Source organism: Schistocerca americana, chromosome 2 (assembly GCF_021461395.2).
Source record: "Schistocerca americana isolate TAMUIC-IGC-003095 chromosome 2, iqSchAmer2.1, whole genome shotgun sequence".
In the NCBI taxonomy this organism is placed as follows: Eukaryota; Metazoa; Arthropoda; class Insecta; order Orthoptera; family Acrididae; genus Schistocerca; species Schistocerca americana.
Window position 1 is genome coordinate 287,406,790 of NC_060120.1, and position 16,138 is coordinate 287,422,927.

At 40.8% G+C, this 16,138-nt stretch overlaps 1 protein-coding gene across 2 annotated transcripts in view; it reads left to right on the forward strand.

Annotated features, from left to right (window-relative positions):
- The window catches only part of LOC124595324 (intraflagellar transport protein 81 homolog), a 97,869-nt gene that overhangs the window by 70,108 nt on the left and 11,623 nt on the right, over window positions 1-16,138 (forward strand). For both annotated transcript variants that reach the window (XM_047134024.1, XM_047134026.1), the window contains exon 9: window positions 4,064-4,253. In XM_047134024.1, the coding sequence (XP_046989980.1) occupies window positions 4,064-4,253 (190 nt within the window). The remainder of the gene's footprint in view (window positions 1-4,063; window positions 4,254-16,138) is intronic.

Here is a 16,138-nt window from a genome sequence, read left to right on the forward strand (position 1 = left end):
CTTTATCAGTCCATTTAATTTTCATCATTCATCTGAAACACCACATCTCAAATGCTTTGATTCTGTTCTGCACTGGTTTTCCCATAGTCTGTGTTTCACTACCTTACAGTGCTGTAATCCAAACATACATTCTCAGAAATTTTTCCCTCAAATCAAGGCCTATGTTCGATACTAGTAGGCTTCTCTTGGTCAAGAATGCCCTTTTTGCTAGAGCCAGTCTGTTTTTGATGTCCTATTTGCCCCGTCTTAGGTTAGTTTTCTGCCTAGTTAGTAGAACTCCTTAACTTCATCTACTTCTTGACCCTTAATTCTGATGTTAAGTTTCTCACTGTTCTCATTTCTGCTACTTCTCATTACTTTCATCTTTCTTTGATTTACTATTAGTTCATATTCTATACTCATTAGATTGTTCTTTCCGTTCAGCAGATAATGCAATTCTTCTTCACTTTCACTCAGGATAGCAGTGTCGCAAGTGAATTATATCATTGAGATCCTTTTCCCTTCAGTTTTAATTCCACTCCTGAACCTTTCTTTTATTTCCATCATTGCTGCTTTGATATACATATTGAACAGTAGGGGTGAAAGACTACATCCCTGTCTTACACGATTTTTAATCTGAGCAGTTCATTCTTGGTTGCCTACTCTTATTTTTCTCTTTTGGCTCTTGTACCTGTTGTATATTACCCATCTCTCCTTGTAGCTTACCCCTATTTTCCTCAGAATTTTGAACATCTTGCACCATTTTACATTGTTGAATGCGTTTTCCAGGTCAACGAATCATGTGAATGTGTCCTGATTTTTCTTTAGTCTTGCTTCCACTATCAACCACAATGTCAGAATTGCCTCTCTGGTGCCTTTACCTTTCCTAAAGCCAAACTGATTGCATCTAACATGACCTCAATTTTTTTTCACATTCTTCTCTATATTATTCTTGTCAGCAACTTGGATGCATGAGCTATTAAGCTGATCGTGCAATACTTCTCACACTTGTCAGCTCTTGAAGTCTTTGGAATTGTGTGGATGATATTTTTCCAAAAGTCAGATGGTATGTGCCAGGCTCATACATGCTGCGCATCAGTGTGAATAGTCATTTTGTTGCCACTTCCCCCAATCATTTGAGAGATTCTGATGGAATGTTATCTATCCCTTCTGCCTCATTTGATCTTAAGTCCTCCAAAGCTCCCTTAATTTCTGATTCTAACATTAGATCCCATACCTCTTCTAAATTGGCTCCTGTTTCTTCTTGTATCACATCTTACCCCTCTTAGAGGCCTTCAATGTACTCTTTCCACCTATCTGCTCTCTCCTCTGCATTTAACAATGGAATTCTGGTTGCACTCTTAAAGTTACTAGCCTTGCTTTTAATTTCACCGAAGGTTGTTTTGACTTTCCTATATGCTGAATCCGTCCTCCTGACAGTCATATCTTTTTCGATTTCTTCACATTTTTTATGCAGCCATTTCGTCTCAGCTTCCGTGCACTTCCTATTTGTTTCATTCCTTAGTGACTTGTATTTCTGTATTCCTGAATTTCTCTGAACATTTTCGTACTTTCTTCTTTCATTGATCAACCAAATTATTTCTTCTGTTAACCATGGTTTCTTTGCAGTTACCTTCTTTGTACTTATATTTTTCTTCGCAACTTCTGTGATTGCTTTTTAAAGATGTCCATTCCTCTTCAACTGTACTGCCTTATTGCTGTACATATAGCCTTAGTGAACTTCAAGCGTATCTAGTCATTCCTTAGTACTTTCATACCCCACTTCTTTGTGTATTGAGTCTTCCTGACTAATCTCTTAAACTTCAGCCTATTCATCATCAGTACTACAGTGTGATCTGAGTCTATTTCTGCTCCTGAGTATGCTTTACAATCCAGTATCTGATTTCTGAATCTCTGCCTGACCATGATGTAATCTAACTAAAATCCTTCTGTAACACCTGGACTTTTCCAAGTATACATCCCCCTCTTGTGATTCTTGAACAGAGTATTCACTATTATGATCTGAAAGTTATTACAGAACTCAATTAGTCTTTCTCCTCTCACATTCCTTGTCCCAAGCCCATATTCTTTCTTGTACTCCTTCCCCTACAACTGCTTTCCATTCCCCCATGACTATTAGATTTTCATCTCCCTTTATGTACTTTGTTAATCTTTCAATATCATTGTGTACTTCCTCTCTCTCTTCATCTTCAGCATGCGACGTTGGCATGTATACCTGAACTATCATTGTCGGTGCTGGTTTGCTGTGGATTCTGATAAGAACAACCTTATCACTGAACTGTTCACAGCAACTCACTCTCTACCCCACGTTTCTATTCACAACAAATCCTACTCCTGTTATACCATTTTCTGCTGCTGTTGATATTACCTGTACTCATCTGACCAGAAATCCTTGTCTTCTTTCCATTTCACTTCACTGACCCCTACTACATTTAGATTGAGTCTTGGCATTTCCCTTTTCAGATTTTCTAGCTTCCCTACCCCATTCAAGTTCTGACATTCCATGCTCTGACTCATAGAATGTTATCCTTTCGTTGGTTGTTCAATCTTTTTCTCATGGTCACCTCCCCCTTTGCAGTTCCCTTCTGGAGATCCGAATGGGGGACTATTCCAGAATCTTTTCCCAATGGAGAGATCATCATGACACTTTCTCACTTACAGGCCACATGTCCTATGGATACACATTATGCCTTTAATGCAGTGGTTTCCATTGCCTTCTGCATCCTCATGCCGTTGATCATAGTTGGTTCTTCCATCTGTAGGGGCAATTTCCCACCCCAAGAACAAGAGAGTGCCCTGAACCTCTGTCTGCTCCTCCACCCACTTTGACAAGGCCATTGGCAGAATGAGGGTGGTTTCTTACGCCAGAAGTCTTCGGCCACCAGTGCTGATTATTAATCAAAATTTAAGCGGTGGTGGCTTTTGAACCTGGAACCGAGGACGTTGTGATTACTAATCAAAGGCGCAACCCCTAGACCACAGATGCACCCATCCCATACGTCCTCAAATTACACCTGTTCCAGTCGTGTCACAGATATCTCCTACCCTGTCAAAGGCAAGGCCACCTGTGAAAAGGGCCATCTGACTCACCACCAGCTTTCTACCTGGGCATGACAGGTAACAATCTGCCTGTCCGCATGAATGACCATCGCCAGACTATTGCCAAGAGATGGCTGGATCACCCAGTTATGAACATGCTGCCTGTCATCCTGTGCTTCTCTTCAGTGACTGCTTCACGGCCCGTGCCATCTGGATTCCACCTTATGACACAAGCTTTTCTCAGTCAGATAGGTGGGAACTCTCTTTACACCATGTCCTTCTTTCCCATAACTCCCCTGACCTGAACCTTTCCTAGTTTTCACCTCCCACTTGTCTGTCCCCTTCTCTGATCCCTCTCCAGTACTACAAATGTGTTCTATTGCACCAAGATGTCTGAAACTCCGTTCTCCTTCTCCACTTCTCCTTTCTCTCTCTGCTATGCCCCTCCCCCAGCACAGCCTCTCAATGCAGCATCTTACATCTCTACCCTGTCCTCACCAAGTTCCCGCAAGCTCCACCAGCATCCTCACCCACCGGTACCTTGCTTTCCTTGCCCAACCCCATATCATGCGCCTGTGTATCCCCACCACCCACCGTAGCAGATTTCTGTTGCTGTCGGATGTAGTTGCAGTTGGGCTGTAGTGCACTTGACATTGCCAGTGTGTGTGTGTGTGTGCGTGTGTGTGTGTGTGTGTGTGCGTGTGTGCGTGCATGCGCGTGTGCGCGCTCGCGCATGTGTGCGTGTGCATGTGCGTGTGTGCATGCATGCGTGTACTGCAGAAGGAGTTCTTTGAAAGATTTAATACTTTAGCAGTTTTTTCCACTGTGCCTGTCTATGACTTGGTGCTTCACTTATATGGTGATTATCAATCTGTCCTTTCCATATAGTTGTTATTCCATCCTGGACTTTCCATTTTTTGAAATATATGTCTTAGGTTTATATAACTTTCATATTGAGTCCATAAATTGGTAAGTAATCAACTCTGTTGTTATAATGAAGTCTGCTGTTACCATTTTTACATAGTCTGTTCGGGAAGCTCAGCATGGTGTATTGGGATTACGTGCTACTGAAGAGAGATTGGAAGAAGTTTCTAGTGAGAAAGCAGATGTTGATCAAGAGAAAGGAAAGACATTAGAAGAAATGTCATCTGTTGTTGTGCAATTAACACAACGTATAGCAAGTAGAAAAGCTCTGTTGGCACCAATAATAAAGGGTAATCTTTTCAGTGATTAGATGCCTTTTGGCTAAACTCATTTTGTGCACCACATAGTTCAATATTACATTTGCTGTGGTACAGTTTTTAAAAGCACTGTCACTGATTTAATCTATGCAGTGTTGTTTCACATTATTAAGGCACTTGACTGAACTAAGCTTTGCACTATTTTGCTTGTTAATAACCTTTGATTAGTGTGAACTACATTTTTTGGCACAAAAATTGGTGCACTATAAGCATATACATGCTTAAGAAAGTCATTTGCAGGCAAATCATAAGGGGAAAAGCTATATGATTGTCATAATGATCATTTTAGATGTACTGGAAAAGTAATGCAAATTTACTTACACAGAAAATTATTTTCACATAATCCAAGTTCTGTGTCTTATATTGTGTGAACTAGTGCATCTTCACAAAAAAAGTTAAAGAATTCCCAGTGATATGAGTAATTGGAAATGTTATTTAGGTACAATTTATAGGCCTCTGAAGGCAACAATCTCTTTTAATGACTTTTGGTGAGAGAAAGAAATAACATGTGGCAAAATTTTAGCTATAAAGTGGGTACAGTAGTATCTGGATTTGTGGCACTCCAAAGAATCCTTGTTTTGGCCAACCAGTGGCTATGTATGTGGAATGAGACCACATGGAAACCTGTCTTGGTGAACTTCTTCTGGCGTCTTTGTAAAAGCTTAGGCAGACATATTCAAGTCTTCTGCTGAATTAGTGTGCTATTTTCTTCAAGACTGATTGTGACAATTTGTCCATTGGCTGCAGTGAAAGTATGCATCATGCTTCTTCTACACTCTTCTGCATGCACTCTTTTGTTAGGTAGGTCAGTGTACTGTGAAGCTGACCTTTCTCCTGTGGGAGCTTATCTGACTTGTTTACATTCTGGATCAACCTCCTCCCCCCCTCCGCGACCCGTTGCAATAGACCAAACTGAGGTGACTTCCCATGTTTTCCGTGCATGCTTTCAGGTGTTCAGCATAGTCCGACAGTATCCCTGGCATTGAGTGCACATGAGAATACAACTTGCAGCACTCGATGTAGATGACTGGTTAGGTCATTGGTATGTTCTGCACAAAATTGAATCTGAATTGGGGCTGAAGACCCAGAAGCACACCATTAATCAATTGCACAAAGATAAATTGAGAGATAATTATAATACCTAACAAATATTAAGGTAAATTTATTAAACAGGAGAACAGCTGCATGTACCAACAACATAATTAGTATATAACAGCACCAAGTAAGAGTATATTATCAAGAGCTGATCCATTTGAGTAGCATCAGATTCACCCACTGCATGATACCAGTTGATTAGCTTTGTGTATACCTTAACATTCATGCTCTGCTCACCTTTGGTACTGCTGATACATAATGAGTTGGATGTGTACGTGCCAACCTTCAAATGGCCTCACCATAAAAGTCACCGATACTTAAGCTCAACATATCATTGTGCAATTGAAGAGAGAAGCAGTATGGGCCTTCATTAAATTTACAGATTTTAAGCTACAATCACTGTTGCCAAATGAACAGGTCCTTGTGGAGACATTAAGTCCTCCCTGTTGCCTATATTCAGCTAATTATAACATGGTTGAGACTAGCATTATCTTCATGTTTGATTATATTGTGTGGATTTTAACTTGTGAAAAAAGAAAAACAAAAATGATGAAACGTGCAAGTGCCACAACGGTAGTTTACTGTCGTTATAAGAAACAGAAATGAAATGCAATGTCCATGGATGAATGTCCACACAAGTAAGTGCAAACAGATATGTCTCTATGAAAAGTTGTCTGAGATGACCATGGATGAATGTCCACAAAAATAAGTAGAGACAGAAATGTGTGTCTAAGAGGTTGCCTGGGATGTGCCAACATGATGAAATCCATGAGTCATCATAGGTGGCAGAGTGGAAGGGTGCTGAGGATGATTGACTGTAAGATCCGACCTGGCACTCGTAGTATGTCCTTGACAACAACAGGCCTCAAGTATGTTGGGTGTTGTCACAGGCGATGGCTTGATAGTGATAATTGCCAGTGGGATGACGGTATTTCCTGGACGTTGCGTGTTGGTGATTGTCGGAGGCGATAGGTTGACAATGATAGCTGCCAGTTGGCCAACAGTATTCCCTTGCCAATTGGGCATCCTTGTGCCTTGTAGTCTTGGGTCCAGCAGAGATGAGTAAGGGTAAGATTCGATACATCGTAGCAGTTTCGATGTCTGTACACTTACACCATCCAGTTGAAAGTACTTCTAGAATTTGGAATGACATACATAAATAATGTTTCTTGTTATTTATATGGCTCAAATACATTGACACACAAGCTCTTTTTAGAGGGAGTGTGTGAAAAAATCTGCAGATTGTGAAGAATCGCTTAAGTTTGATTATTTAAATAGGAAAGAAATTAGGTGAATTGTAGGGAGACCACTTCACCACCACAGTTAATACCAAAAATGTTCATTGCAGCACAGATGCTTGTAAAAGTGATGAATTAAGAAAATGGCATTATCATGGGGATTCACTCCAAATTCAATTTCTAGCTAAGGCAAAAACAGTAACCATTCTAAGGTGAAAAATTACAGTTTAAATGGAAGATAAACAATTTGAATTTGTGGTGGATAAGAAGGAAGTGTGCAGGTTTTGATGTAGTCAGTAAAAAACATTTGCAAGAATGTTCTAAATTATGAGCTGAATCTGTAGCTAGGGAGATAAAGAAACAGAATACAGTGAAAAGTGAAAAGAAGAAAAAAAAACAATTACTTCAACTATAAATACAAGATAAAGAAAGTAACACCATATGCAGTGTACTTTTAAAAACTTTTAAGTCTCTAAATTATTGAGTGGTACTTTAAATTGCAAAAGAAATTATTTTGTAATAGATATAAACAGCGTTAATGTTGCTTGAATGGTTCTCAGGCCCGTTCTCATGTAGGCATGAGGCAACTTCTCGTCGTCTTCATCTGCAGCCTTGCAGAGAGCTAAAGTGGTGCGTCAATTTGTAGGATAGCTTGCTAGAAAATCTCAGGTCCTGGGTGAGGGAAGAGCTTTGATGTGACTACATCTACGTGATCACTCTGCTATTCACAATAAAGTGCATGGCAGAGGGTTTAATGAGCCACCTTCAAGCTGTCTCTCTACCGTTCCACTCTCGAACGGCACACGGGAAAAACAAGCACTTAAATTTTTCTGTGCGAGCCCTGATTTCTTTTATTTTATCGTGATGATCATTTCTTCCTATGTAGGTGGGTGCCAACAGAATGTTTTCACAATCGGAGGAGAAAACTGGTGATTGAAATTTCATGAGCAGATCCTGTCGCAACGAAAAATGCCTTTGTTTTAATGATTGCCACTCCAATTCACGTATCATGTCTGTGACACTATCTCCCCTATTTCGTGATAATACAAAATGAGCTGCCCTTCTTTGTACTTTTTCAATGTCATCCATCAGTCCCAACTGATGCAGATCCCACACCACACAGTAGTACTCCAGAATAGGGTGGACAAGTGTGGTGTAAGCAGTCTCTTTAGTAGACCTGTTGCACCTTCTAAGTGTTCTGCCAATGAATCGCAGTCTTTGGTTTGCTCTACCCACAATATTATCTATGTGATTGTTCCAATTTAGGTTATTTGTAATTGTAATCCCTAAGTATTTAGTTGAATTTACAGCCTTCAGATTTGAGTGACTTATCGCGTAATCGAAATGTAGCTGATATCTTTTAGTGCTCATGTGAATAACTTCACACTTTTCCTTATTCAGGGTCAATTGCTACTTTTCGCACCATACAGATATCTTATCTAAATCATTTTGCAAGTAATTTTGATCATCTGATGACTTTACGAGGTGGTAAATGACAGTATCATCTGCAAACAATCTAAGACAGCTATTCAGATTGTCTTCTATGTTGTTAATATAGATCAGGAATAGTAGAGGGCCTATAACACTTCCTTGGGGAACGCCGGATTTTACTTCTGTTTTACTCGATGACTTTCCGTCTATTACTACGAACTGTGACCTTTGTGACAGGAAACCATGAATCCAGTCACACAACTGAGGCAATATTCTGTAGGCTCGCAGTTTGGTTAGAAGACACTTGTGAGGAACAGTGTCGAAAGCCTTCTGGAAACCTAAAAATATGGAATCAATTTGACATCCCCTGTCGATAGCACTTATTACTTCATGAGTATAAAGAGCTAGTTCTGTTTCAAAAGAACAATATTTTTGAAACCGTGCTATGCGTCAATATATCGTTTTCTTCGAGGTGCTTCATAATGTTCGAATACAGTATATGTTCCAAAACCCTACTGCAAATCGACGTTAGTGATATAGGCCTGTAATTCAGCGGATTACTCCTACTTCCGTTTTTGGGTATTGGTGTGGTTTGAGCAATTTTCCAGTCTTTAGCTACAGATCTTTCTGTGAGCGAGTGGTTGTTTATAATTGCTAAATATGGAGCTATTTTATCAGCATACTGTGAGAGGAACCTGACTGGTATACAATCTGGACTGGAGGCCTTGCCTTTATTAAGTGATTTAAGCTGCTTCGTTACTCCAAGGATATCTACTTCTAAGTTTCTCATCTTGGCAGTTATTCTTGATTGGAATTCAGCAATATTTACTTCGTCTCCTTTGGTGAAGGAGTTTTAAAAACTGTGTTTAATAACTCTGCTTTAGTGACACTGTTATCAGTGACTTCACCGTTGTTATCGCGTAGTGAAGGTATTGATTGTGTCTTGCCACTGGTGTGCTTTATGTATGACCAGAATTTCATTGGGTTTTCTGCCAGATTTTGAGACAGAATTTCATTGTGGAAATTATTAAAAGCATATCGCATTGAAGTACGCATCATATTTCGAACTTCTGTAAAGCTTTGCCAATCTTGGGAATTTTGCGTTCTTTTGAATTTGGCATGCTTTTTCTGTTGCTTCTGCAACAACGATCTGACCCGTTTTGTGTACCATGGGGGATCAGTACCATCACTTATTAATTTATGTAGTTTATATCTCTCAATTGCTGTCGATACTATCTCTTTGAAGACATTCCGCAACTTTTCTACACTTACATGATCAGATCGGAAGGAGTGAAGACTGTGTCTTAAAAAGGTGTTAAGAGTATTTTTATCAGCTTTTTTAACTAGATATACTTTGCGTTACTTTTTGATGGTTGCAGGTGTTATGGTATTCAGCCTAGCAGCAACTGCCTTGTGGTCACTAATCCCTGTATTCGTCACAATACTCACTATTTGTCCAGGATGATTTGTTGCTAAATGGTCAAGTATGTTTTCGCAACCATTTATGCTTTGAGTGGGCTACTGAACTAATTGTTCAAAATAATTTTCTGAGAAAGCACTCAGTACAATTTCGGATGACGTTTTATGCCTGCCGCCAGCTTTAAACATATAATTTTTCCAGCATATCAAGGGTAGATTAAAGTCACCACCGACTATAATTGTATGAGTGGGGTCCTTATTTGAAATGAGACTTATGTTTTCTTTGGACTGTTCAGCTACTATATCTTCTGAGTCGGGGCGCCGGTAAAATGATCCAGTTAATAGTTTAGTCCGATTGTCAGGTATAACCTCTACCCTTGCTATTTCACACATACTATCTACTTAAATTTGGCTACAAGGCAAACTACCTCTTACAGCAATAAATACTCCACCACCAACTGTATTAAATCTATCCTTTCTGAACACTGTTATATCGTTTGAAAAATTTCGGCTGAACTTATTTCCGGCTCTGTACCTACATCTATTTGATCTTCAGTGCTTTCTATTAGGGCTTGGAGCTCTGGTTCTTTCCCAACACAGCTACGACAGTTTACAACTACAATACCAATCGTTTCCACAACTGTGTTACTGTGTTCTACCTGCCCACTTTTGGATGGACGTCCCTTCTGTGGTTCCCTGAGCCCCTCTAACCTAAAAAGCCGCCCAGTCCCTTACACACAGCCCCCGCTACCCGTGTAGCCATCTCGTGTGTGTAGTGGACTCCTGACCTATTAAGCAGAGCCCGGAAACCCACCAACCGATGGCGCAAGTCAAGGAATCTGCAGCCTACACGGCCACAGAACCACCTGAGCCTCTGATTCAGACCCTCCACTCGGCTCTGCACGAAAAGATCACAGTCAGTTCTATCAATGATGCTGCAGATGGTGAGCTCCACCTTAATCTCGGAAGCAAGACTGACAGTCTTAACCATTTCTGCTAACCGCCCGAAACCAGACAGAATCTGCTCCGATCCAAAGTGACGCACGTCCTTGGTACCGACATGAGCCACCTCCTGCAGTTGGCTGCACCCTGTACTCTTCATGGCATCGGGAAGCACTCTTTCCACATCCGGAATGACTCCCCCCCCCCCAGAATGCACACAGAGTGCACACTGGCTTCCTTCCCCTCCTTGGCAGCCATGTTCCTAAGGTGCCCCATTACGCACCTAATGTTGGAGCTCCCAACTACCAGCAAACCCACCCTCTGTGAATGCCCAGTCCTTGCAGGCCTAGAAGCTTCCTCAGAACAGAGTGGATAACTGCATCTGGCTCAGAGACCTTGTCAGCCACAGATAACACCCGAAACGTGTTCATCAAACGAACCGAGGAGACCCTACGATCGGCCCCTCGGAAAGTTTGTGCTGCCTGCCAGACTTTGGAATCTCCCACTCGACCAGGGATGTTAGGTCAACCTCAGTGCAGGCAGTGCCTGGGGGGGGGGGGGGGGGGCACAGCAGTGGACCAATTGGAGGACATGTGGGACGTGCTCGAAGTCCCTCGCATCCCTGCATTCGATCCCCCACAGTGACGCCCCTTGGCAGCAGCCCCAAGCTGTGTGATGAAAGCCAAAACAGCCTGGAGCTGTGAGCGAAGGGTCGCCAACTCGGCTCGCATCTGTACACAGCAATCACAGTTCCTATCCATCACTGCAGTTGCTCCTGCTTGAAGCTCGTAAAAATATGTAACACACGAATGGTATACTCGCCTTATTAGCAGCAGGAACAAGCGATGCTGCTCTCACTGATGGTCTAACCGACACTGCTACCCATTCATAACAGACAACAAATGAAGATGCTCAATCTCTGCTGACAAGCTCCCGGGATATGTTATAGTTTGTGCTCTATGAGAGAGAGTGTTAAGAAGGTATCAGTTGCAGAGAAGAGAATCTAGTGAGAACACACTAATAGGAACTGAAAGTGAGGCACCAACGTTTCGAACACATACTTTAGGGTTGTTGCTTGTTGTCGGTCTTCTGGCAGCACACATAGTGCAATTAGCAGTTCGTTGCTCTGGCAGGTTCCCTTCCTGCGGGAATCTATGCTTACCATATAAATTGGCTTGCCAGAGCTGCCGCCAGCAATTATGCCTGATGATTATAAGCATCTTCCTCATTGAAATATTGTGCAGTTTACACAATATTTTACATTACCTCTCGGACCTATCCAAGCAATTATAATGTCAGGAAAGCATAACATAGGATGGCTTGAAATTTGGTGAGCTATAGAAATATATGTCATAGGATGTGTAAATAAAGTTAGATTGTAATGTGCATACTTTCTCAGTTTTGATTTTCATAAAGTTCACTGAGGAAAAAGCTCTGAGTTTTTATCAGTGAAATATACTACAAAGGACAATAAATATGAAATTTTGAAAAGATGGGTGGTTCAGCATGATTTTCGATTATTATAAAAAATGGAGTAAAGAACTTGCATCAAATTTTGTGTGAATAATGGAATCAAGTGCTCTAAAACACTTGAAATGTTGACAGTGTCATACCGTGAATCTGCTCTAAGTAAAAAAATGTTTGCAAGTGGTACAAGCTCTTCCAAGATGACTGAGAAGATGCCAATGATGAACCTCACTCTGGACACCCCAGCGCATAAACAACAGATGATAACATCAAAGCTGTGAAGAAAATTGTGTTGGAAAATCATCAAATTACCAAAGAGAAGCTGCTGAGGATGTTGGCATATCGGTCAGCTCATGTTAGACAATTATTTTGGATGTTTTGGGCATGAAATGTGTGTCAGCGAAATTCATTCCAAAACTTCTCAATTCTGATCAGAAGAACCGTCGCCTGAGTGTCACTCAGGAGCTCTTGAATGACGTCATTCATGATCCTGATTTGCTCAAAAGGGTTATAACTGGTGACAAAACATGGGTTTATGGTTATGACGTTGAAACCAAAGCCCAATCATACCAATGGAAGCATCTTGGAGAGCCAAGGCTGAAAAAAGCATGCCCAATTCAATCAAATGTCAAAGCTTGGCTCACTGTTTTTTTCGATTACTTTGGTGTAGTGCATCATTAATTTTTGCCTCAAGGTCATACAGTCGATAAAGAGTATTACCTTCATGTTGTGCACCGTTTTTGGGAAGCAATATGTAAAAAACCCCCGGAATTGTGGAAAAGTGCTTCATGACTTTAGCATCACAACAATGCACCTGCTCATTCCTCGCTGCTTGTGAGAGATTTTTTGGCCAAAAACAACATGAAAATCATGCCTCTGCCACCATATTCACTGGATTTGGCCCCCTGCAACTTTTTCCTGTTCCCAAAACTGAAGAGACCTATGAAAGGATAAAGATTTTCAATGACAGAGGAAATAAAAACTGTGTTGCTGGGAGTACTCGAGGCTATACCAAATGTGCTTACGAGAAATGATTCGAGGATTGAAGAAGCATTGACACAAGTGAATTGCATCTGAGTGGTATTACATTGAAGGAGACAACATGAATATTTATGAATAAATAAATATATCTTTAAACAAAGATGATGAGAGTTACCAAACAAAAGCGCTGGCAGGTCGATAGACACACAAACAAACACAAACATACACCAAAATTCAAGCTTTCGCAACAAACGGTTGATTCATCAGGAAAGAGGGAAGGAGAGGGAAAGACGAAAGGATGTGGGTTTTAAGGGGGAGGGTAAGGAGTCATTCCAATCCCAGGGGCGGAAAGACTTACCTTAGGGGGAAAATAGGACAGGTATACACTCGTGCGCGCGCGCGCGCGCACACACACACACACACACACACACACACACACATACACACACACACACACACACACACACACACACATATCCATCCGCATGTCTGTGTATGTGCGGGTGCATATGTGTGTGTGTGCGCGCGCGAGTGTATACCTGTCCTTTTTTCCCCCAGTTGTTAAACGACTTCTAAAGCTGAACTGTACATTTGATAGCAAATTGTGTGATATAAAATGATCAATTATCCTTACATACACAGCCTTTTCAATAACTCTTGCAAACACTGATGGCCTAGAAATAGGTCTAAAATTATCTACATTATCCCTTTCTCCCTTTTTATAAAGTGGCTTTACTACTGAGTACTTTAATTGCTCAGGAAACTGACCATTCCTAAAGGAAAAATTACATATGTGGCTAAATACAGGGCTATCATGTGCAACACAGCACTTTAATATTCTGCTAGACACTTCATCATAACCATGAGAGTCCTTAGTCTTCAGTGATTTAATTATTGACTCAATCTCCCTCTTGTCTGTATCACAGAGGAGTATTTCAGACATCAATCTCAGAAAGGCATTTGCCAAGAAAGTTACATGATTTCCTGTAGAATCTAAATTTTTATTTAATTCACCAGCAATGCTCAGAAAATGATTGTTAAATACTGTACATATATCTGATTTATCAGTAGCAGAAATATTTTTACTGCGAAGTGACTTTATATCGTCGACCTTGTGCTGGGAGATACACATACACACTCTCTCCACAAGTGGGACAAAACTTCATCACGATCTCGTGACTGCTGCAGGATGACAGACAATTGCTCATGTTGTATCAACATGTCCCACACATCTACATCAGCACTACTCTTTGCAAATGGCTGTAAAGTGCATGACAAAGGGAACATCCCATTGTACCAGTTATTATGGTTTCTTCACATTCCATTCGTTATTGAGCATGGGAATAATTATTGTTTAAATGCCTCTGTGCATGCTGTAATTAATGTAATCTTGTCCTCACAGTCCCTATAGAAGCGATATTTAGTGGGTAGTAGTATATTCCCAGTGTCGTAATTTAAAGCTGGTTCTTGAAACTTTATGGTTAGGCTTTCTCAAGATAGTTTACATCTATCCTGAAAATAGTTCAGTTTCTTCAGCATCTCAGCAGTTGTCTCCCACAGGTCAAACAAATCTGTAACCATTTATGCTGCTCTTCTCTTCATACAAGCAACATTCTGGATGGGTCACACTAGTTGTTTGTAAGCAATCTCCTTTGCAAACTGATTGCATTTCTCCTGTGGAATGTCCACCCTGATAGCTGAGTGGTCAGAGTGACGGTTTGCCATCCTGCAGGCCCGGGTTCGATTCCTGGCTGGGTCGGGGATTTTCTGTGCTCAGGGCCTGGGTGTTGTGTTGTCTTCATCATCATTTCATCCCCATGCGGCGCGCAGGTCACCCAATATGGCGTTGAATGTAATAAGACCTGCACTGAGGCAGCCGGACCTGCCCTGTAAGGGCCCTCCTGGCCAATGACGCCAAACACTCATTTCCATTTTTTCCCTGTAGAATATCACCTGCTTTACCCATGACTGAGCCTATGTGATCTCATTTCATATCCCTACAAATTGTTACACCCAGGTATTTGTATGAGACAGCAGATTCCAACTGTGGCTCATTGGCATTATAGTCATAGGATACTACATTTTTCATTTTGTGAAGTGCTTACAAGGGTCCTGTTGAAGATTACCTGACAGTGACGAGTGGTGTGATAAAGTATATGAAAGATCTTGATCGTCAGATATGGCTGTTGTCATTTGGTTTATATTGTGCTGAAGAGGTGCGTTGAAATATTGACATGTAGAAGTTACTTAAGTAATCTTTATATATTTTACATGAGGGGGGGATACAAAAAACCTGTATATTTTCGAATTGTTTACAAAACAACCTTATTCCATTCAAAATACTCTCCATTAAAACTAATACATTTGTCCCACTGGTGCTTCCACTGTTCGAAACATTTTTTTGTAGTCATGTATAGAAATGGCTGACAACTCCTCCCTCATTTTTTCCTTGACTTCTTTAATGTTGTCAAATTGGTGTCCTTTCTGCCCCTTTTTGTGCATGGAAATAAGAAAAAGTAGCACAGAGCCAGAGCAAATGAGTAAGGTGCGTGGGCATCGAAACGAGGCCATTTTTAGCCAAAAACTGTTTTAACAGAGATGGCTGTGAGTGCAGCTGAGTTGTTGTGGTCGAAGAACCAGTCTCCTGTCTGCCACAAATCAGGTCGTCTTTGATGAACACTGAACTCCAAAATAACCCTCTAATCTCTGACAGTTGATCAGTTGTCTGTTGATAGCTGGTAAGCACAAGCTCTCGCATATTTTCAATATTTTCATCGATTTGGGTAGTTGATGGATGTCCAGAATGAGGTTTGCCGTCAGTCGACATGTTGCCCTTTTTAAATCGAGCAGACCAATTGTACACTTGAGTTTTTCCCACTGTGTCATCTTGATAAGCTGTTTTCAACACTAAAACAGTTTCAGCAGCATTTGTACTGAGTAGAAAATAAAATTTCACTGCTACGCATTGTTTACTTAAACTTGCCATCATAAAAACTGAAACAAGGACAAAATGGTGCTAGAAAAAACATTCACTGCAGATGAACAGAACAAGCCAGGTCGACAACACGGGCAGCACTGAACTGGCAATGAGTTTCACTATACACATCGAGCAGCAGAAATGCGTACTGCACAAGCTTCACCCACAGCAATGTTATTACAGTTTTTTTGGGCACCCCATTGTATGTGTGTTCCCCCGTATATATTTTTTATCTATACAGTTGCATTATATTTTCAAAAATTGATTTTTTTCATGTATATATTTTTAGCTATTTATGTGATTCAAAA